This window comes from Pelecanus crispus, chromosome 7 (genome assembly GCF_030463565.1).
Source record: "Pelecanus crispus isolate bPelCri1 chromosome 7, bPelCri1.pri, whole genome shotgun sequence".
Classification (NCBI taxonomy): domain Eukaryota; kingdom Metazoa; phylum Chordata; class Aves; order Pelecaniformes; family Pelecanidae; genus Pelecanus; species Pelecanus crispus.
The window spans coordinates 43,216,368-43,239,539 of NC_134649.1; the positions used below are offsets into that span (position 1 = coordinate 43,216,368).

Sequence of the window (23,172 nt, forward strand, 5' to 3'; positions counted from 1 at the left end):
GATGTATTTGCTTTATTTGTCTGTTGGCTTCAATGAAGGATTTTCTCAGAGGAAGATAATTTTCTGAGTTCTCATTGTGGGAGAGTGTAAATGTTTCATGGCACTTACCAAGCTGAAGCCTCCACAAATTGCTTTAATGTGAAAGAACATTTTAAAGGGAATTTAAAAAATCCTTCATCTCTGTAGTTATGTTTTGCTCTGTAACGTATGACTTCAACTTAATTTCTATCTTTTGCCACTAAGAAGGTGACTTCATCTTCTTGGATATTAACCATCTCAACGTAAATGTAAGACTGTCTTTGAACAATGCGGTAGCACGTATGTGGTGAAGGTGTAATGTAAAAACATAAGCCAGCACGCTTTAAATCTCTGCTAGGCAAAGCAGACCTGTTACTGTGTCAAGTTGTGAAGGTGAACTCTGGGTTTTAAAATATACCCTTCAAAATTGGCTAGGTCTTGCATTTTAATGGATTTTTGAGAAGAGACACATTTTAAGTAGAGTTTTATCATTGTAGCTTAACTGCCTCTTTAGGTGGTGGTATCTACAGAGGCAGTAGAAACATTCTGTACTGCAATTGTGCTGAATACTTTTAAAGTGAGGAAGTGCAGGACATAAGTTTGCATCAGTATTGCTAACTTGGTCATAGTCTGTATAAAAGATATTATCTAAACCTATTTTTTAGATAAATAGTTTATACCTATTACTATTTATTTATAATATTGAAGAACTCTGGTCAAGATAAGGAAGACCATTGTGGTAAGTGATGTAAATACATAAAGCGATGTAATGCTTATGTATGTGCTAACCAGAGTTGCATTTGGTGTGCTGCAATATAAATTATATACTTCCTTTTTCTTTTCTTTCTCTTCTGCTAAAGTGTTATTTTTATCTGTGAATGGAGTGCCATAAACATACATGACTATCAGTCAGATTCTCTTAATGGTTTTGCTAACACCGAGTGATAAACAATAATATCAGCTGCCAGTTGCAAAGCAATCGTTTTTTATGAAATAGTAAGAAGAATTCTCTCTAGAGACATGACAGATTGTGCTGGTGCCAATCAAGCCTTGGCAGTCTGTCATACTGATAGCTTGGACTCCATAAATATTCTTTTCTGTAACTTTTTCACTGGAGTGAAAAATATAACTTTGTTTAGCTGCTGTCTGTTCAGCTAAAGAGTGTGAGTTTAAACACCACACAATGGAAGATGGAGTGACCTCATCCTGACTTGCAGTGCAAACAGAACTGATGGGATGATTAAAGGGACATCAGTGGAAGATTAAGGCACAATCCTTGGTATCTAGGCCCTGTGATTAGAGCGGGATAATGAAGCAGCAATAAGTGAGTGAGCAGCAGATCAAGATCCCGCACAGGCGATTGTTCCCAAGCAGCTGCACCCTGCCAGGGTGGCATCAAAGGAAGATTTGCCTGCTATGCCCATGATTGTTTTAGCTCCTGAGTTTCTCCTGCAAAATCCTCACAGATCTAGTTTTTTTTCACCTTCTTTCTTTGTCATGGTGAGGTCAGTGGGATGGTGGATCAGAGCCCAACACAGGCATTTGGGGTAGAGCCGCAAAAGGGATTTTAGTTGGGTGCTGAGTGAAGTCTGGAGCTATGATGAGGAGCCCTTCTGCAGCTGTGTCCCAGTCTGTTCTCTCCTGTCATGTCATGGATCTGATCCTTCTAGAGACATTAAAAGATCAAGTAAATTAGCTCTCCACAATTACTCTAGAAATGTAGTGGTCATACTGACAGAAAACAGATTTTATCCTTGGGTAAAAGATGCTTGTGCTTGGTTTTTATATATATATATATATATATATATATATATAAAAATACATGGCTGCACTAAACGATTTCTCAAATAACAAGTCAAACAGTAGCTCAGTATGGTGGGAAAAAAGATAAGTTTGCTCTAAGTTGCACTTTTATCATGCTTATACTTTAGGTGAGACAGATATGTGAAATAATAATTACTTAAACATAAAGTTACCTTTATGTTTTGTTTCAATATACACATTTGATTCTATCTATAGTCTGAATGATACTCTTACACCTAGGCTAACCTATGTTAAAACTGTATTTCTGAATGTTAACTGAAGTTGCAATGTATTTCACTGAACTAGACTTGTGTGTGTTCGAATGGGTGTGCTTCATTTTTAATGATGGCTCTGCTAGTATTGACACAGGTCAGCTTGACTTTTTGCCCAGTACTTACGTAAGAAGTCAGTATAAAAAAATGGGTTTATGAAATTTGACCTGTACATCTTGTATTTGCTACCCAAAGCTATTAATTGATGCCCAGAGAGAATGAACAGCACAAAAAACTTCCTAGATTTTGGGAACTAAGTGTAGGCCTGGGAGGAACATTTTGAAAAAAGAATATTGTTACTCTTGACTTTTTTTCTTGTTAAGCATACAGCATAGAAAGTAGCATTTTATGAAAACCAGAATATTTTTCTCTATAAAAGGATATCTTATTTTATTTTAATATAGAAATAAAGTTATAAATCACAGTAAGTCCAAGTGTTTAAAGCTCTTAAGAGATTTAAATTATCAATATCCGTTTTATCAGGAAGTCCTGTGTGCTTTGGCAGTATGCGTATGTAATTCTTGCTCAACCGTAAGTCCAGTAGCACACAAACTATCACTGTATTTTTCCAAATTGATAGTTAACAGATATCTCAGTCACTGAGCAGGGACAGCCTTTGCTGGGATGCCGTCTCTTTTCACAGCTTTCTAACTCTCTCTACAGTCCTCCTTAGGATCACAAATAAGTTACATAAATGCAAAGATTTTTAGGGAGGACTTTATCTGTTAGGGTTCGTGTTCAATGCAGCTTTCATTTTAGGTCAGATTCTACCCAGTGCTGTGGGATCAAGGAGAACTTTCAGGTTCTTTGTCCAAAGCCAAAACTTATATCTTTCTGATATATTTTAAAAACAACAAAAGAAATCCTCCTCCCAAATTTTAGAGTTTAGAACAGTGTTATACAGGTTGAGTATTTGAAATATCACTTTGTGTTGTAAAAGCAATCATGACACAAAGAAGTTGCTTTTCTTTCAGGACTTATGTGAAGGGAAGGGATGCAAGTGCTAACTTTTACGATTCAAAAACTGAACACCTGGAGATAATTATATTTTTAAATGTTTTCAGGCTGAGTCAGAGTTAATGGCAAATGGGAACCGTATTAGATTGGCAGATTATTAGTAGAATTTATCATTATAATATGCTTAGCATAATAAGCATGGTGGTCTTGATTATTCAGTGACAGTTTGTGTAGTAATTTTTCCATTAAAAGACTATGTCAGTCTGTCAATAAATACATTCATTAGATCAAATATGCCATGCTTAAAACATGTCTGGTTTCAAAAATAATATTAGCTTTCTCCAATAAAACAAGACATCAGTAGTATTCAGATGGTTTAGAAAACAGACCTTAAGCAGATTTCACTTAAAAACAGGCATTTCATAAGAAGACCGAAACATTAAATATAGGCAAATTCTAGTAGCAGCCCTACCTCTACTTGTATGTAAGTCAACACGAAACAGGTCCGGGCAGGTTACAAAAAATTAGCTGAAAAGTCATCTCATTTTGTTGATAAACCACACAAGTTGTGGTTACATACAGAAGGAGTGAGTGAAGGTTTCACAGACTTACAGTGTAATATGTCTTTCAGAAATTTTCCCAAAATTCTAGAAAAAGCTCATCTGGCTTTTTTTGTGTGTGTGTTCCAAATCATACGTCTGTCTGTAGAATGGAAAATCTCTGACAAGTAGACTGTAATCTTGGTGTGTGATCAGCCATTAGCCTTAGTTCTCTTAGGTCAACTTTTTTATTTAATCAGCAGTTTAAACCACTTTCTTCTTATATTCTCACTTGTATTGAGATTGGTGCTATGAAACATCCACGCAAATAATAGTCCATAACATCCCAGTTTAGTACAAGAACAGTACCAGTTAAAGTTGCCAGAAAAGTGGTGTTCATATCATTTGGATTAATAGCTGAGATTAATATTTTGTCTAGTTTATTCCTAGTGATGGGACTCAAGGAGGTACTCGGTCTTATCCTAGTCCCCTTCTCTTCTCATCTGCCAGGTTTTCTCTAAGGAAGTAACACCCTCTCTTCCTTTGAAAAAAAAAACCAAACCCAAAACAAACTCCCAACGATTGCATTAGTCATCCACTGGTTTATTAGAGATTATTTGTAACTGTGATAAGAACTTGGACTTTGAATTTTCTAAATATACAGAAGGTGGAAGAGTATTGAGCAATTTTTCTCATTATCTTGCAGAGTAATCTCACAGGGTGTAGCATCGCTGAACTAATGGCCCTCAAATAGTAACTTATCAGAGCTGCTCAGGGATTCTTGCCATTGCTATAAAAAGACATTTGGCAATAAGCAGTTTGTCATATTAGAAGCACAGCCATTTACCAGAACATAAATATGCTGACATACTGCACTTACAAACTCTTCAGTGGCATCTGGTTCTAGAAAACGAAGATGATTTTGAACATCACAGATAACTAGTTGTTCTAAATGCTATACTTTTAAAGCAGTTGTTTATTGAGATGGGTGATAAATTACTGCATTTGTTACATATTTCTGTTGGGCATTTCACCTGACCTCTCAGAGCTTTTTGGTAAATACTAATTAACAAGTGATGACTCTTTTGCAGAAGATTCATTAGGTAGTTTGCCACCCATTTTGCAGTTAAACAGAGAAACATGCATCACATGGTTCAGTCTCAGAGATCATTTCTTGACTGGAGCTTCATTGTCTAAGCTCTGTGCTTTTTCATTTGTTTTTTCTCCTGAGCTAATGAACATATGTAAAATGCTGCTTCCCCACCTCTGTATAGAAATTAGCTTGCCAGGTGTTAGACTCCTGTGTCTTCCTTTTGCACTGCTGGAGCAGCTTGACTTTTTTCCCCTGGTTATTGCTGTTGCACCCTGTTACGGTCTTGCTTGCGTGCAGCGGGCGATGTGCCTGATGACACTGGTGCAGGGTTGGTGCTGTCTTGTTTGATGGCTTCCAGCTACGAACGGAGTCCTGGTTGGTCATCATCTGAGTGCTGTATTTAGGATTGGGGGGAAACTAGGGCATATAAGCAGAACATGGATCTATTAATTTACATTTTACAGAGCGTTACAAACTTCTGTACAGGTTGCACTGGACTTGACTTTCACTCTTGGCTGTAGTTGTTCTAACTTCGTGAGTAGCCAGCTTCTTTCACAGTCTAAATTAACTTAAGTCAAAATCTGTAAGCTGATCCTGGGATTGATCACTGGTGGATTTGGGCACCTTTAACAATACTTGGCTGAGAAAGAGGTGTTACTGCTGTTGAGGAGAAAGGTGCCTTTCCACTCCCCTGATAGCCCTCCTAATTCTTGGTTCTCTCTTAGATCTGTGTTTTGCATATACTTGATTGCCAGACATGTCTCTTAAGCAGATGTTGATTACACAGATCATCGAGGAATCACAGGTGTCCAAGTATCAGTGAGCAAATGGTCAATTAACGTGGCCATGTGTAGGCAGAGCTGGGTGCTCCCTGAAGCTGTCAGGTGCTTGTGACTGAGAATTCATTGTTCCAAAGATCTGTCTTTATAATATACACTATTTTAACTGAAATGCTGCTAGCAATATATTAATGTTAATGGTTTAATGTTAATTAAATAATTTCTTTTCCAACACATTCATTGGTGGAACCTGACCACTCTTAATTCAACTGTTCAGATGTTGGTTGGTTTTTTTTTTTTTTTAGAAGAGTATCTGTTGTTCCTTTTGATGTTGTTCCTAAATAGAAATCCTATAGAATTAGTAAGAGGAAAACAGAACAAAAAAACCCCACAACACCCCAAAACCAATGTAGGCTAATACTTGAGCTGCTGTTCTCAGGGGTGTTCTACACTGAAGGTCTAGCAGACCATACCAAAAGGTTGTTATGAAGTAAAAATTAAAATGTTGGCTCCAATATAATTTTGACGATTAGGAGACATACTTACAGATAACTGTTACCCTTTGAGAAATACGATCTTTAAGCCTGCTTGGCCTGAGGATAGGGGTCTCTTTGCTTCGTGTGTCTGAGGTCTAGGTCTGATTCTCACTTTCTTGTTCTTTAAGATGGAGAGGGAGTGGGGAGTGTTATTAAAAGCTAAGCTTTGGTGGCTGAGGAATGTAGCTCCAAAAGTAAAAGAGAATCCTGCAACCGGCTGGGGACCAGCAATGAGTGGAGCCTCATGGGTTACAGTGAGGCTTGAATTCTCTATGCTCTGTGTGTGGCAGGGGACCTCCCAAGCCAATAAAAGAAAAATGGTAATGGAGTAAATGACAACATGAAGTATTTAAGAATTGTTTCTGTACAGGAGCTTAAGCCCCCCCCCCCCCCTTTTTTTTTTTTCTCCTTTTCAGAAAGAAGACACAGCTCCTCCAGCAAGCCGCCTTTGACTCCTCCCTCCTCTTCAGTATTTTCTCTCATTTCATCTTTCCCTTCAAAAAACAAAGGTAGCAGTGGAAGTGGGAGCAATCGTTCATCCAGTGGAGGTACTAGTGCATCATCATCAAATTCCAAGTTGTTGAAATCACCCAAAGACAAGCTGCAGATGAGCGGAAACAACAGGTTAATGCATTCGGTACAGCATAGCAAAGTTCCCCATGATAAAATGTGAGTATGCATTTTGACAAAGAATTAAATGTTATTACTTGGATAGACACTGCTATATCAGCAGAATTTCCTTTTGTTTCAGAAGGTTTTTGGTTTAAGAGATAATGACTTTAAGCTCCTCCAGATCTTTTCCAGCAGCCTAGTCTAAGATTATAGATAGTGCTCATGACTATGTTGAACAAGAACTCTTGCAAAGCTGCATATTAAATCATGATAAATAAAGGTCATTTTACTAGAGGCTCTTAATTCTCTGATCTAATCTGCATACTTTGATCATAAGGGAGTTTTAGCTCTTAATTCAGGTGATTTTTGACCTGCAAGTGTGAGATTGCAGAACTGATAGTATAATTTACTGCCCCAGAACCGGGCATTTCTCACTGGACATAACAGGCCCGTTCAGTTGCTTTGGTGATACACTTTTCTGTGAATCCAAATAACAGTTTCTGAAGTCCCTGATGACTCTCTGAAATACTTGCAAGGAAATGGGGAAAAGAGGACAGAAGAGATTATGGACATCGTAAAAAAAAAAAGTGAAAATAAAAAGATAAGAAAACTGGGAATAAAGGAGGAAGGTCTAAATTTGCGTTGTGAATAGATCAGGGTATTGTTGAGTAATAACATATTTTAAGTACTACTTATAATTTCTGGCTATAATTTTCAATTTTCCCCCTTTTGTTTTTCATAAATGATAGTATGACTCCATCTGTCAAAGTGGAAAAGATTCATCCAAAGATAGATGGTGCCCAACTGAAAGCTGCTGTTGGTCCAACTTGTTCTACTACTGTGAGTTCCTCAATAAAGACTGGCCTTAATTGTCCCTCAATACCAAAGCCACCCTTGCCTTCCCCTGGACAGATACTGAATGGTAAAGGTCTTCTCTCTGTGCCTCCATTTTTGGAAAAGAAACCTGAAGAAAATACAAATAATAGGAAATTTTTACATAAAAGATTGTCAGGTAATTGTTTTTAATTATTATTTGCTATATTCATCTTAGTAGTGTATCTGTAGAAATACATATATAGAATATATAGAAGTAAGTTTCAGAAGTAAATTAAATGCTTTTATAACACTGTAACGTGTAATTTAGTACATTTTATGTATTAGAATTTAAATGTATAACTTGACATACTCTTAAAGGACGCAAACAACTTGAAATGTGGCTATTGCTTTCAGAAACCATATAGACCTCAAAGGCCTGTCGGTTCTTACAGTTTTAAAATTATGCTCTTCTACTATCTGTAAAGATTTTCTTTTCCTTCTTTCTATATGGAAGGTCCAAATGTACATAGAAAACGAACAACAAGCACCTCATAATCTCAAAAATGTAAACCCAGACTGCTCTTTACACTTTTTAAACACAATAACTTTGCGTGTTAGTAGAATGGTAGAAAAGTTCTTAAAACAACAAAAAACTACTATTTGGTTGTCACAGTTCGTATTGATGGTGACCTCTAATCCTAACACGCAGGATCTGCTCCTCCTTTGGGGTCCCTAACAGCTCTAAATTTCTCCATTCTGTTTGTAGACTTGAGATCTGTATTTCAGCACACCATAAACTTGCTGAAAGTGTAGAAAACTTTATTTGTACAATTTTATTGTGGATTTTATTTGTGCATTTGCCTGTGTTAAATATGAAAACAATTTCCAATATGGTTAATTTTTCTAATGAAAATAAATGTTAGTATTTCAAAATGTTTTTTGATAACTTTTCAATACATGTACCTTTGACAGAGAGAGAATTTGATCCTGATATATACTGTGGTGTCATTGATGTGGAAACCAGGAAACCTTGTACTAGGTCTTTGACATGCAAGGTAGGATATCTTAATCAGAATACAATTATGTAAAGTTTTAATTCAATTTCCTGAGGAATATGACAGAAAACAAAACTACACATTTTTGCTGTCAGTAATTACCACTGTAAATGGTATGTCTCAAAACATGTTGCCCAGAACCAAGAAGGAACTGTTTTCGAAGTTCAGTTAATTATTTATTCAAAACCATATTTCTTAAAGTAACCTGGAGATTTGTATTTTTGTATAAAACCTTCAAACATGGATGTTGACATGGGACAGATTGTGGTACTCCACATGTAGGTAGTAGGGGGCCAGCATGTTCTTTTTAGGGATAACATTTGGGTCTTAGATCATGAATTTTAAAATTCCTCATAAGCATTAAAAGTATTATTTGTTCATGCAGGATTTAAATAAATCAAGCTCCTCCCCTCTCACCAACCCATCCACTGCCCCCAGCAGATTCTGCAGCAGACACTTAGGAGGTATTTGTGTAAATCCTAGTGCTGCTTTATGTACGACTACAGCCAACTCAGAAATGAGTCTTCTGAAAAAGCCACAGAGTATGCCTAGCGGTCAAACTCTAAATTAAACAATCAGTAAAAACTTTTGGTCAGGTGAAATGTGTCCTCTGGCTTAAAAATCTTGGGGGACAGAGGGGTATCACTTAATCCCGAGGAACCAAAAATCCAGATCCCCTGCAATTGTGTAATATTTAGCTACTCTCCTGCAAAGCAGCTAAACTGTCAGTAGGGGAAGCATCTGGTAAATAAACCACCTACAGAACAAAGGTAAATGAAGCTGGTACTAATGACCCAGAGGAACTGAACTTGAACACATTGCCCTTTTGGAATTACAGGGGGGAGGCAATTGTTTTGCTAATAGAGGAGGGAAAAGCTTCAAGATTTTACAAGAGAACTAGGCAAACGAAAAGTGTAGAAGAGGAAGAAAGTAAAAATGTTTCTCAGCAATTCCTTATATTATACCTACTCATAAAATATTTTTTGGAATTAGAATTGCTATTTGTGTCTGAATTATGTGATAATTTTTACCTACTAAAATGAACCCAATCAAACCTTTTATGCCATATGAAAAAAAGGTATTGTATGTGACTTTAACAATTCAGAAAAATAACTTCATCTATTTCACTTTACCTAGAATTTGTGCCATATTTACACATACACATCTTACTATGTGTAGCATTCAAGACACTCAAAGGACTTTGAGTTCTGTCTGACTCTGGATTCTGCTGTATTTTTTTGCATTCTTTAATACCTATTGGATTACATTACTTTTCAAGGAATATATTAATATATAGAAGGAAGCAAAGTATTTTTATAAATATTTTTCATGTCTCCCATTAAAAGTCTGATTTTAAACCTTATTGTGTTAAATATTTTCATAAGTGAAAGTAAATATTTAGTATTTTTGATTGTGCAATAGTTGACAATTAAAATATGAATGCAAAAAAGATTTTCAATTCTAGTCCTAACCTTATAAAAACTTTGGCACTTTTTTTTTAAAAAAGAAATTTGAAAGAACCCTTTTACTCAACTGCTGGGTTTTGTTATTTTGTATCAGACAGGGATATAATCATCCACCAAGCAATTTTAAAGTTTGTTTTCTAAGTCGTTCTTCCATTTGTTTACTAAACCATGTGCGTGATGATTTTCTCTGTTTTAGAGCTTGCGACACGTGTTTTGAGTGTTTGATATCCACAAATCTAATAGCCTGGGATTAATGATTTATTCATGGTTTTGCAGACACATTCCTTAACCCAGCGGAGGGCTGTACAGGGTCGAAGAAAACGATTTGATGTGTTATTAGCCGAGCACAAAAGCAAAACCAGGGAAAAGGAACTTCTTCGACATTTGGATCATCATCAGCAGATGCCCCCTCTCAGGGAACCACATCCCTCGCCTACTAAAACTTCCCAGGAGCTGCACCAAAATTCTTATGGAGTTACTCTTACAGAATCAAAGCCTTTATTACCCAATAAACCCAAACCTCACCCCCCCAGTCTTCCAAGGTAAGGAAAATCTGCACATCCAATGGTATGAAATTAATACTGGTAGCTTCATCGGGTGGATTTTGAAAGAGCGATATGGATCTGTTGGACGGGGCAGTATTTTTGCGCTAGTCCTGATGACTGTCTGTCTGCAATTAGCAATTACATGCTGAGCTGTAACTCCTAGTGAGGAGGGTTTGGTGTTTGAAAGAGTAAAAGCTGACTTGCATCAATGAAAGCAGTTCAGCAACGATTGGGCAATGCTGCCTTTCCAGGGGTACCGTACCTCCTGTCCTTCTTCTCAGTAGATGTGTTATGAGACTATGGAAAATGTCAGAAATCTGTTAATGTAGATTTCCTTCTGTCAGTAATAGTAGGCACTTAAGCTTGGAATTTTTAACTAGACTTAGTTCAGTAACACCTTTACTGCTTGCCTTGCCCAGGCTTCCAGGCTGTCCAGCCCAGCACAGTGGAAATGCCCCTAGCGAGTCTCCTTCTGTCCACGAGTCCCCACACCCTCCCTTGCCTGCAGCTGAGCCAGCATCTCGGTTATCCAGTGATGAGGGAGAATGTGATGAAAAAGAAGAGCCTGTTGAAAAACTGGATTGTCATTATTCAGGTCATCATCCTCAACCAGCCGCTGTACGTTTTAAGTAAAAGTTAACCTTGGTCTCTTGCTGGCTCTGAACTTGGAAACAAATTACTTGGGGGTTTTAAGGGTGGTTTTCTATTGTGTATGTGATTTTTTTTTTTTTTTTTCCCTGTCCCCCAAGATTTTAAGAAAGAAATTTTTTTTAAGAAGATTTTTAAGAAAGTTATTTTGTGCCTAGCAGGCAGTGAAGGTTTAACTGTAGTTGCAAAGTAAACATGCTAAGAAATATGAGCTCACTTCACCAATCCAAAAGAAATCAAAATGCCAAAAATACTGAAGATTAAATTGGTAACTGCTCTAAAGGGCTCTGGTTTTGGAATAAGGACATGTAAACATGTGCCTTCTTGGTGAGATTTTGTTACTGGACTTTCCCACACACGCGCATGTTTTTTACTCAAGGTGCCAATCATCACAGTAAAGGTAGCAGTAATGTGGTATTTTAATATTTAAATCTTGACAAAAGCTGGTTAGTCTGACTGAAAGCACAGGCTTCATTGCCTAGTCTGTATATCAAATTATCTCCTCTATTTTTTTTTAAAGACTACAAGCAGATAGCTGATAGCTCCTCAGAAGTAGGTGTTACATACATTATGTTTTTATACACACACACAAACACACACGCTGCTGTCCATCTGTATAATCAGAGGGATTCAAATTTGACCAGTGCTTTTGGTCATAAGTATGGGAGTATTGGATGGGAAGAAAATGATCCCGATATACCAAGGCCACAAATTTAAAATAGTTGTTAGACCATAGAAATAAAAATTCTAATTTATATTTTTTATCCTTGATTTAAACATCTAAAAACATATTCATTTAGCAATATTTATTTATAAGCAAGTGGATTGTTATTCAGAGAGTTGTTACTGAAAGTAGAAAACACCAATAAAAATCTGTCTTTTCAGTTTTGCACATTTGGTAGTCGGCAAATTGGAAGAGGTTATTACGTGTTTGACAAGCGGTGGAACCATGTTCGATGTGCACTTGACTTCATGTTGGAGAAGCATCTTAATTCACAGATGTGGAAGTGAGTAGAAGTGAAAGAGTTCTTAGTCTTGGTATTTGTAGAAGTACGCGAAGCCTGTGATTCTAGTTAAAGAACAGTAATCTTGTGTTCACATTAACCAGATCAAAGGTTGATAGTCGATGCTTTACATTTTTTGCAACAATTAACTATTAATTTCATAAAATATTTTCGTGGCATTAATCAATGTCAAGATACAATCAATTTAGCGTAGCATTATTAGACCAGATGTTATTCCGAAGAATGGTAGCTATGTAGGTTTTTGGGGTTTTTTTTTCTGTTCACCTGCAGGAAAATTCCTCCAGCATCTAGTAACACAGCATCAGTTCGTGCACCGCATCGGACAAACTCGATGCCTGCTTCACAGTATGGTGTCAGTGCAGCAGGTTTCCTCTTACCCACCACGGTTATGTCATCGCCAGCATTGGTATCTCCTTCCTGTGTGTCTCTGAATAATAAATCGGTACCATCACATGGAACGACACTAAATGCCAATCCTGCTAGTTTGGGTGCAGTGGATCCTGTCTGCAGTATGCAATCAAGACAAGTGTCTTCATCCCCTTCAACACCTACAGTGCTTTCCTCTGTACCTTCACCTATGCCCAGCAAACCTCAGAAAATTAAATCCAGCAAATCTTTTAAACCTAAGGAATCTTCTGCTGGCAGTGGCACCTGTAACAGTACCGGCAGCGTCAGTAGCAGCAGCGGCTCAGGAAAGAAGCGTAAAAACAGTTCCGCACTGCTAGCACCTTCTCATTCCACAGAGTCCTTTAGAAAAAACTGTGTGGTTAACTCTGGAAACTCTGGGACCTCCTGTCATCCATCGGTGACAGCTTCGTCCCACAGCGTTGGCCTCAACTGTATGACTAGCAAAGCTAACTCCGTTAGCCTCAAACATGACCAATCAGGGAGGGGTCCTCCGACTGGAAGCCCTGCAGAATCGATAAAGAGAATGAGTGTGATGATGAACAGCAGCGACTCCACGCTCTCCTTAGGGCCGTTTGTTCATCAGTCCAGCGAGCTGACTGTAAATTCACACAGCAGTTTTTCACATTCGCATACTTCCCTTGACAAATTAATAGGAAAGAAAAGAAAGTGCTCACCTGGTTCAAGCAGCATAAACAGCAGCAGCAGCAGCAGCAGCAAATCAAACAAAGTTGCCAAATTGACGTCGGTGAACAACGTTCATGCAAAACACACTGGTGCAATCCCAGGGACGCAAGGGCTGATGAACAATTCTCTTTTTCATCAGGTATGAAATTTTGTCTCGAACTACGCCAATATGAACATGCCTTTTCACATACTTATATTAGAAGTGTTCTCTTAATTATTCGCTAGCCAATTCCAGATCCTGTTCGAGTAAAAGATAGCGCTCTTATTTGTCCGCTACTTGTTTTGAGTGTTTTTGTAGTACATTTACACAAGATTTTTATAAATACTCTCATAAAGTGTAGCTTTTTTTTTTAAGTAACCCTAAGTATGATGTTCCAAATTCCTTAGATGTTGCCTGTGAATTGCTCTCAGATGAAATTCAGTCCTCGCATTTTAAAAAAATAGTTTGAAAAGTAAATCTTGCCAGTCAGCCATGGAACTGAGCTGCATGTCTCAGCCTGACTTCTTGTTACTGTGTCAGCAATAAACATTCTACAAAGTGGAACATAACGATGCTGATAACAGAACTGTGATACTGTGATAAAATAAGCCTATTATCCCAAGGTGTCATTGGCCAACTTCTTAGTAATAACGAGATTAAATGTTATAAATAAGATAGAAAACTTTTTAGTTGGTAAAGCAAACAAATTTACTGTAAAGGAAGCAGAGCTCATGAATATGTAAGATCCCATTTTAAAAATTAAGTTAGTTTTGGTTTGTTTTTTTTTAACAAATCGCACTGGAAAAGTAGTATATTGGGAGAGAAAGTTCTTGAGAAACTAGGAGAAGAGATAATTTAGAAACCAGTAGCTCAGACTTCATACTAAAACTAAGTGGCTTGGAGGATCACTTGGATGGGGTAAAAATAATTTGATACAGCTCGAGGAGAGTACAGAAGATGGAATTTTAGAGAGTTGCTTTGGAACTAGATTTTTTGAGATTGGAAACCCAAGAAACTTTGTTTCCTCTGGTGCTAACAGCCTGAAATCTGCGTATCTGGTGAGCTAAGATGTCAGTAAGAGCTTTTTCAGAATGGTTTCTGAATTTTCAGTTTCAGCCATAGAGGAAGATTTTCACCATTATGTGGTGTTTACTGTAACAAGAAAAGCATTCAGATGGCTGAATTTATTTTTGGATTTATACTTACTATTTCAACTGTGCAATATAAACAAAGGAGAAATACAATTTTAGTGAATTAAGGGAGGAAATCATGTCTGAAACCATTATCACTTGAAAGTGCCCTAACCTGAGAATTGTCAAGTCTTTGAGAAGCCAGCCGCGTGTTAGTGGTGTCGCGTTGTGCCTGCTGATTCTCCCCCAAACACATTCCTGTTATCCAGAAAATGTCTTTTAAGGGCATCTGCTGTAACAGCCTGGCTCACTCATCCTTCTTTTTCTTTTGCTTGCTCAAAAGCCAAAGGCACGTCCCTAATAGTGGAATGCACCATGGTGAGAAACGGACTGGACAATTTTCACTACGAGCAAAACCTCCATCTGGAATTCTGGACTACAAGATGCCTTGAGTTTTTTTCCCAACTTCCCATTGCCCTCAGGTGTGGAAATCTACTGGACTGTCACTTAAACAAGGAATTTCCCTGAAGCCATGTCTGTAGCAGCGACTATACTAGAAATGGACACTGGATGAAGTTCAGCCACATAATTGCTCTTATCAGTGTTAACGGTGGTCTGGACTGTTTGCTACAAATCTGTGAGATTTTTACTTACAGGAGTACATCATCTTGCCACTATTTGACATAGATTAGTTGGGTAAACGAATGTTTTCTGGGGGGAAATAAACGTTACTGTGGACTTATTTTTATACTGATGGTGTCTTTTGTAGGTGATAGCTAACCAGACAGACACCCTCAATGGAGAGGACCCCGTGACAAGGGGGCAAAATGTGTGAGGCACAATGGAAAGAAGCCCTCAAGAAGGGAATATGGCTTTAGTGTTTTTATAGCAACGTTCCTTTAATGGAATATAAAAATAGCACAATTCAAAAAAATAGTCTGTGTTTTGCCCAGCCTTTTGCAAGTAATTTGGGATAAGAAGCTATCAGGAGTTTAAAAAAAAACAAACAAACAAAAAAAAAAAACAACCAAAACCCAAAACGAAGTAAACCCAACAAAAACTGGAAAAACTTGTTTGAGGCCATCGCTCAGAAAACAAGTATAAAAATGTCATACGTGCATGATACAAAACCTATTGGCTAAAATAAGAGTTGATTGCAGAAAAAAATAAAAGTTACATTTTTTTTTTTAAATCCAAAAACATCAAACAAAGGCAAATAACCTCTAAAAATATGCCCAAAGAATGTATTTATTGACCTATACTGTATACCATAGGCCTTTGTTATTTAAAAAGAGTTAACACCTGTATTTGTTAAATTAGCTGCATTGGCCTTCCAGCCGGTAAAAATAGCCCTTTTAAAACTAAGTATTTAAATATTTTCTAAAAAACATAAAAGTCAGTTACTTTATGCCTTGTTTGTATAACTAAATTGTTAACATGTTACGCTTTCAACCACTCAGTACGATTTTTTTCAAAATTCTTGGAATAAACGCCAATTTGACAGCCGATTTCACCATAAAGCGCAGATGTGTGCATCACAGTCATCCCACACCTACGCAGGCTTTATGAATAAAGGGGGCTTTACACAGTTTTATATAGTCCAGTCAATTTTTATGAAATATTTTGTCTTGCTTCAAAACACCTCAAAAGTGAATTCTGCTAAGGGCTTATTGTATTATGATTTGATTCGTCTGGATGTTTTTGTTAAGTTTTTAAACATCAGGTAAAGTCTCAAAACTGACTAAGCTTTTATTAAGGGGCAAAGCAAAGGAAAACAAATTCCTAACCAAGAAGATATTTTTCCTGCCTTAAAGGGGCACCAGCTATTGCTGAGAAGAGACAATCTGAGCCTGTCCAACTGTTCGTGTAGCCCAGCCTTCTCCCCAGTTCTGGTGGCAAGTAGTACATCAGGGAATCCAAAGCCACTCTGAGTAGCAGTTGCGTAGTTGTTTACCTAACGATGCTTTCAGTTTAACCTGAACTTGCTACGAAATCATTGTTATACAGCAAAACAACAAGAAGCCTCTATGCAGACACTTTAGCTTTGAATTGATACAAAAGATCGTATTGAGAAAGCAACGTACTAGAGACACTTATTATGCAAACTTAAGAATAGACCACTCTTCAGGAACAAAAGGATTCATATTTAATAAGATGCCCTGTTGAAAGGATTGTTAGAACTGCGATTGGTTTAACGTAAAAGGAACCAAAGTGATATGCCACAAAGAGAAATCAAAGCGTATTAAATCCTGCGCGTTTGGAGTGAAATCCACGCTCTGATGAAGTCCCTGGGGCAGAGCTTCCACTTCAGGATAGCGTCAGTCACAAGTGCAATTTGACTCTTGATAGACACAAAGGTAAAGGAATCAAAAAAATTTGGCAAGATTGAACGCTAGCGAGTTTGCGATTGAACCCTCCTCTGTGGTTTTTTTTTAAGGTTCTGTTGATCTGAAAGCATAAATGGCAAATTCGTCCTCCTTCGATAGCACGCAGACGTGTTTAAAAAGTGAATTTCTGATCGCTGCTCGTATAGAGCCAGTGTCTGCAGTCGCCTGCGTCATGTGGTTTTAAGCCATTGGGAGTAAAGAGTTAGAACATCGTAAATTCTGTCTGCCCTTGAGCATAGACCTGCTTAAATATTATGTTTTAGATCTTGGTTATAAGCAGAACATTGTTCCTGAAGCTTTTATTGTCACGTAGTTCTTACTGTAAATAACTAAGGAAGCTTAAAATTAATTTTCCTTGCAAAATTGAATTTGCAGTGGCTGGGTTGTTTGTAGACAGATTTTGGTATTAATTTAAGAGATACAGTTTTTATAGTCTTTCCAACTTCTCGTTATGACTCCTGCAGTTTTCTTAACCTAAAAAATTGCTGCAATGATGAACAAAGAATTATACAAGAAAAAAAAAACATACTTTTGTATCTTTATTTTGGAATTTCTTGTTCTATTATAAATATTGAAGTATCCCTATTTCAGAAGACATATTTTGTTAATTGATTGTACATATTTAAATATGTATTTTTGCACAGGTCTTTTTTTCTTATATCCAGTTTTGGTACAATTGAGATCATCTAGTATTTATTTATTAATTAATTAAAAAAAAAAAAAGCAAATACCTTTTTATAATTTGAAGTGGTTCACTGCCAAGCCAATAGTTAACATGCCTACCCTGCAACTTAAGGGATGCCTCCGTTTTGTGAAAGCTGTGTCCCTTTTCACGTCTTGGGAGTGGATACACGCGGACTGCGGCCCGGGTCCTGCGGTCGGGTTCTGCCGCGGGAACCCGAGCGCAGGATTGGAGCCGAAATGGTCGAGATGGCATTGCTTATCAGTTGCCTGATTCCCAGAAGACTACATTTAGTTAAGTGACACACTGCTTCTCTTTTTTTTAGTGTTCGTGTGCGTGTGTGTGCGTGCGCATTTGTGTGGGTCTCATGTGGTTTAAAACTAACGGAAAAACTGAAAGTGCCTGATATAACTAGTTTTAAGCTTGGACTGTTTAGACAGCTTCTCCTTAAAAGACTTGAATGTTCAGTTGAAATTTTGGAGCTTGCTTTTTCCACCTATAAATAATACATGTGTGCGTATATATATGTATGTGCGCGTGTATGTATACATACACACACATGTATATTTTCTGAAATTAATGAGATGGGTTGACAAAAGAAAGCAAACGATGCTGGTAACTTTTGTAAAATCTTTTAATTAGAATACCTTGTGTTGGAACAATCCCATTGATAAGTCCTGTTTAATATAACGCCAAGGGTTTGAAATATGGTTTTAACCAGCAGTTTATTTGTCTCATTTGGGGAAGGGAGGGAGAGGGGGAGTTACTCGTTCATAAATGAAATAATTTAAAAAATGTTCAAAATAGTTGGTATTCCAGGAAAACAAAACAAACAAACAAAAACCCCAAGTAAGTACCTCTTAAAACCGTTAAAAAAAAAAAGCGATGTGATTTCCACATGACATTTCTAAGGCAGTCGTCTTCCTGTAAGAGTTCTCTTGCCAAGGAATCTCTCATCTTTCACTCATTCTGTCCTGGAGGAGGGAATTGGGCTTAGAAAGATTCTTAAATGTTTCACTGTTCAGCAGAAAATAATCATTTTTACCTTTTGTGCAAGATATTCTACGTTTTAAAGATAATTTTAAAATGAGCACTACATAATGTCAATGTGAATGTAGGCCTTGAAAGCATCTTGCTCGGTGTTGAGCCTGGTTCTAAAAGCAATCTCCTGTGTAAAATGTGTGAATAGTTTGATAATTTGTATACATAATCAAAAGCATCTGATCAGCTGAACTCTGTGTTGGCTGCTGTATAGTACATGAACAAATGTCATGGGATAGAAAAATTACTTTGGATATTTAAAAGAAAAATAAATATATAGTCTATTTGTTTTGTAACAAGTTTCTGTAAATAAAATAATTTATACTATTTATAAGAAAAAGTTGTGCTTTGCTTCATGAAAAAGATTAGTTTGTTGAACAAACATGTTACTAAACAAGGCAATAAAATTAGGACTTTTCAATAAATGAGGTTGGTTGCATGGAATACCTTATATGTTTCTGCTTCATTATAAAATCGTTCACCATTAAAGGAAAACATTATCTGTATCGGTGCCTATGTGAACTAATTTCAGAGAGTTGGACGTGGTCGAATTCTGTCCCTGTACCTCAGCATCGCGTGAGCGGCCACAGAGTCAGCCCGGCAGGATCGCATCTTTACGTGCTACGGGGGTTTCAGTACTTCTTGTTGAGAGGTGCCTGCATCCGCTCCGCAGGATTTTTCCTGTGCAAAGGATGTTTTGTTACTTAAGGTTCATGCTTTGTATTGTTTTCTAAGTAGAATAATGAGAAGCAGCTTTTACAACCCCAAATGCAGTATATTGAATGATCATATTTCCTTTTTTTTTTTTTTTTTCTTTCAAAAAAAGCATCTTTCATGTTTTCACAGTTTAAAGTTCCAGCGTGTGAATTCAACAGGTCAAATACTCTTGCAGGCTTTTCTCTGCATGTGACTCAGGACTTGCGTGTGGTGGATGACTTCTGAGGAGCGGTTTGTAAAACCAGTAAAACTCCTGTTAGTGGGATAGGAATTCATAGATACATCCATGGCAATGCTTCCTTTATTTTATCTCCCTCTCTCTCTCCCCTTTTTATTTTTTCTTTCTTTTACTCTTACAACAGTAAGAACTAAGTTTTCTTTACTATTTGGAATAAAAGCAACAAGACATAAATGGGGGGTCAGGCAGCAAGCAGGTTCTGCTTTGCATTTTCATGAGTGCTTCTGATATTTCCACATTTAACTTACCTTTGGGTGCTGACTGAAGATTTTTTTTATTTACTTTTTGTCTACCTTCCTGCAAATACCTTTCTAGTAGCGATTTCTAACTTCTGCTCCACCCTATAAACTGTTGGCACTGAAGCTGGTTGTGCCGGGCTGCACAAGTGACGGCAGCACGGAGGGGACGGGAGCTCGCGGAGCGGAGCTCTCCGCTTGTCACATTCAGGCCAGGTTGTGACTCTGAGCTGTCTGCGTCAGGACTGATGGATTAACTCTGCATTTAACTGCATTTAAAATAGGGGTCTGTATCCTCTAGAACTGGGAAGGTGAAAAAAGAGAGAAAAAAGCTGCGTTTATCCCATATAACCCTGAGCTCTGAGGTACCTTGGCAGGTTTGGGGCGTCCTCCCTCTCCCCTTGCTGCCTTAGGCACCGCCGCGCCGGTGAGCCCTGCCTCGGGGAGGGCAGAGCTGCTCGGGGGTTATCGCTTCCCCAGCGACTCCGTCGGTTCAGTAAAGGGGTTTGTCACGAAAAACGCCTTCTGACCGGGCGCTGGAGTACGGCCCCATACACGCAGCCTTCCCTGAAGTGGATAGAAAGCAGCTTCTCTCCTGTCACTGATTGTCTCGTAGGAAAATGCTCCAGTTTATCCAGGAAGAGCTACTCAGTGATGAAGGACTTTGAGCCCGATAGCGTGTGCAGCACAAATCCAAATGGCAGAGGTACGGATGCTTTCGTGTACGTGCACGTATTGTCGCTCCCCTTTGCGTTTAAAATGGAAGCTGGCGATGAGTCCTTCGAACCCCAAGGTGTTGGCCTTCTCCTGGTGGAGACGTCTTGGGCTCAAAAGGCTACAACCTGCCTTTGGTAGGAAAACTCCTAAATCCTGGTCCTGCACCTGCAGTTCGGGAGGCAGGGGCGCACAGCTGGCCCGGTGCCCTCGCTGTGTGCCGCCGGGCCGACAGCGAATGGCCCCGACACCCGGTGCCTTTGTAAGGCTGAAGCGCTCCATGGCCGCTGCTACTTACGCCAGCTACCGAAACCACCAATACAAGGGCTTGCAATTGGCTTTATTTAAATGCAAATTCCTGTTGGTTCATTACTATCGCATTCCGCTGCAACAAATAATCAAACGCACGTGGCTTGTAGGATCCACCATGGGGCTCTTAATTTGACTGAATGCTTTTCTCGGTGCTTTGGCTCAGGACTGCATTAGCTGCTGGATTTGTTCCTAACAAGCAGCATGGGATCTTTGTCGTGGAAAAGCGGCATATGCTTGTTTTGGTTTTGTTTTTCTGGCCCGCCAAACTTCAGGGGAATCTCAAAAACCTTTTCTGAAATTGTTCAAACTAACCTGGAGTGAAACTTCATTGCAAAGGACGAAAACTGGCCTGAGAGACGCAGTCAGTCAAAAAGCCTTGTCCAAGCCCACGGGGAACGACTGCAGGTGACATCTGTAGCCAAACAGGTACAAAAGCTTTTTTTCAGCATCAGCAGGGACGGCGCGTTGCTGCTCAGTTTAGCTGCTCTCCAACAGAGTGCTGCAAATACTCTTTGTCCTCCATTTTTGCAGCTGAGCTCCCTTCACTGTGTCCCCCTCCGGTCCACAACAGGTGACTTTTTTCCAGAGCGAGTGCCTCATCTCTCGTCTGCAAGGCTAGACATTAAACTCTGGAGCCCAGCGTTCAGCGAGAGAAGAAACGGAGCTGTTGGCAGGCCAGCAGACAGGTGAGCCAAAAAAACGTTTGCACGCAAACTAGAGCTCAACCATTTTGTAGCAGAACTTTACTGACAAACCCTGCAATGCTCCACCTCCTGTCCTTCCCTCCTGCGTTCCCCCAGTGTAATGGCAGCATGCGTAGTGCAGAGCAAGGTGGAAGGCGTCCCTCTTGGGTGGCTGTATCTCGAAATCTGTCTGATTCTGGCTACCCTGTTGCTAGTATGAAGTCAGCCTTCCAAAGTGAAATTGGAGAATGGCATTAGTGCAAGGAACTGCACAAGCTTAAATTACGAGAGAGAATGTACAGCTTTGGCATGTGGACTATAAATCCATGGAAAGGCGTCAAGACCAAGGCATGAACGGACGTGTCTGGAGTGCCACTCATGATCAGAGTTAAATAAATGGAAATTACGAGATGAAATAAGCAAAAGGTAAAACTAATGTGATCATGGGACAGTGAACGGTAACTTGGTTATTTTGGGGTTTAAAGGAAGCAGAAATCCTGTTGCTTCCGATTTGACATGGAAGTTGAAGCAGGCAGTTAAAAATGATAGAATAGAAAGAATTACGCCCTTGATCAGCTCAAGGCCTGACCACCCTGGACCCCTCAGCATTCCTGCTCTTTGGAAAAGACCACCTACCAGCTTGGGTTTTCTTTCTTCCGGAGAGCACTGAACAGCAGCTCTGGCTATGCTTTGTGCATCCAGCTGTGGACTTCAGAGGTGTCGCCTTTCCCTACAACTGTCCAGAATTTTATTCCACCGCTATTTGGCATGGCTGAGAGGCTGAACTGCTGCTGAAAGCCTTGAAATTGTTCAGGTAAAAACTGCTGCTGCTTTCTTGTCAGGCCTTGGCCCAAACAGTTTTGCCAAGAAAGCTCCGCAGGTTCCTCCCAGATCCTCCTTCACAGGACATAAGCCGAGATCAGGAAATGAGCAAGGCAAGTCGGGATCTTTAAAGGCGGTCTTTAGAAATTTTCTCTACTGCAATGAGCATTTTTGTAGATAATGCTGACATCTTGACAAAGATTTGTGCTAGAATTAATTAATTGGCAGCACACTGAAAATGAATTCTTGCTTTGCTCTGGTAGGGTACATGCGCTTCTGTTCTGAACGTTCTGGTTTTTCACCTACCTGAGCAGAGGACACCAGATTCTGAACGGCTTGGCTCCCACACCATGGCAGTGACAGAATAGAATAAAATAAAAAGTGAAAGCTCTGCAAATATCTTACAGCACGCTAAGAATCTTTAGTAATACTTTTATTTTCCTCACAAAGTAGACACTTCTGGGTTTTTTTTTTTTTCTTCTCTGTTGCTCTTACCTGTACTAAAAGAGCAGCAAGATTTCTCTTGAGTGAATGAAGCCTACGTTAGCCTTGTTTTCTTAAGTTTCTATTCCCTTCAACTTACAGTTAAAAATACACATGGTAATACATAAACTGAATGGAAATCCTGAGATTTATTTCACGAAGCTTTGATATAGTTAATTAAGGCCAGTTCAAGCACAAATATGTTGGCAAGGAAAACTCATCTGTATACCAGAAATGAAATCCCTCAATTCAGTGAAGCCTACGGCCCATCCCGTCGGTAGTACGGTCTTCTCATACGCTTAGCATTTGCGTGTACGGAAGGCGGAAAAGACGTTACCACAGGGCAGCTGGAACTAAAGTCTTTCTAGCTAGCTACGCTTTATCTGATATGGAACAGATCTATTAAAACTGAGAGATATTATTGCAGCTCTGAAAAGTCTGAATATGGGCCTAAATTAATTAAAAACTTTCTAAGTGATATTATGTGTGAA

General features: G+C 38.7%; 1 protein-coding gene across 2 annotated transcripts in view; it reads left to right on the forward strand.

Annotated features, from left to right (window-relative positions):
- Nucleotides 1–16,479, forward strand: part of ATXN7 (ataxin 7) — a 61,137-nt gene extending 44,658 nt beyond the window's left edge. For both annotated transcript variants that reach the window (XM_075713897.1, XM_075713898.1), the window contains exons 4-11: nt 6,414–6,666; nt 7,359–7,621; nt 8,398–8,480; nt 10,223–10,488; nt 10,911–11,109; nt 12,025–12,146; nt 12,435–13,395; nt 14,710–16,479. In XM_075713897.1, the coding sequence (XP_075570012.1) occupies nt 6,414–6,666; nt 7,359–7,621; nt 8,398–8,480; nt 10,223–10,488; nt 10,911–11,109; nt 12,025–12,146; nt 12,435–13,395; nt 14,710–14,727 (2,165 nt within the window). In that variant the 3' untranslated portion in view covers nt 14,728–16,479. The remainder of the gene's footprint in view (nt 1–6,413; nt 6,667–7,358; nt 7,622–8,397; nt 8,481–10,222; nt 10,489–10,910; nt 11,110–12,024; nt 12,147–12,434; nt 13,396–14,709) is intronic.
- Nucleotides 16,480–23,172: the final 6,693 nt, after the last annotated feature.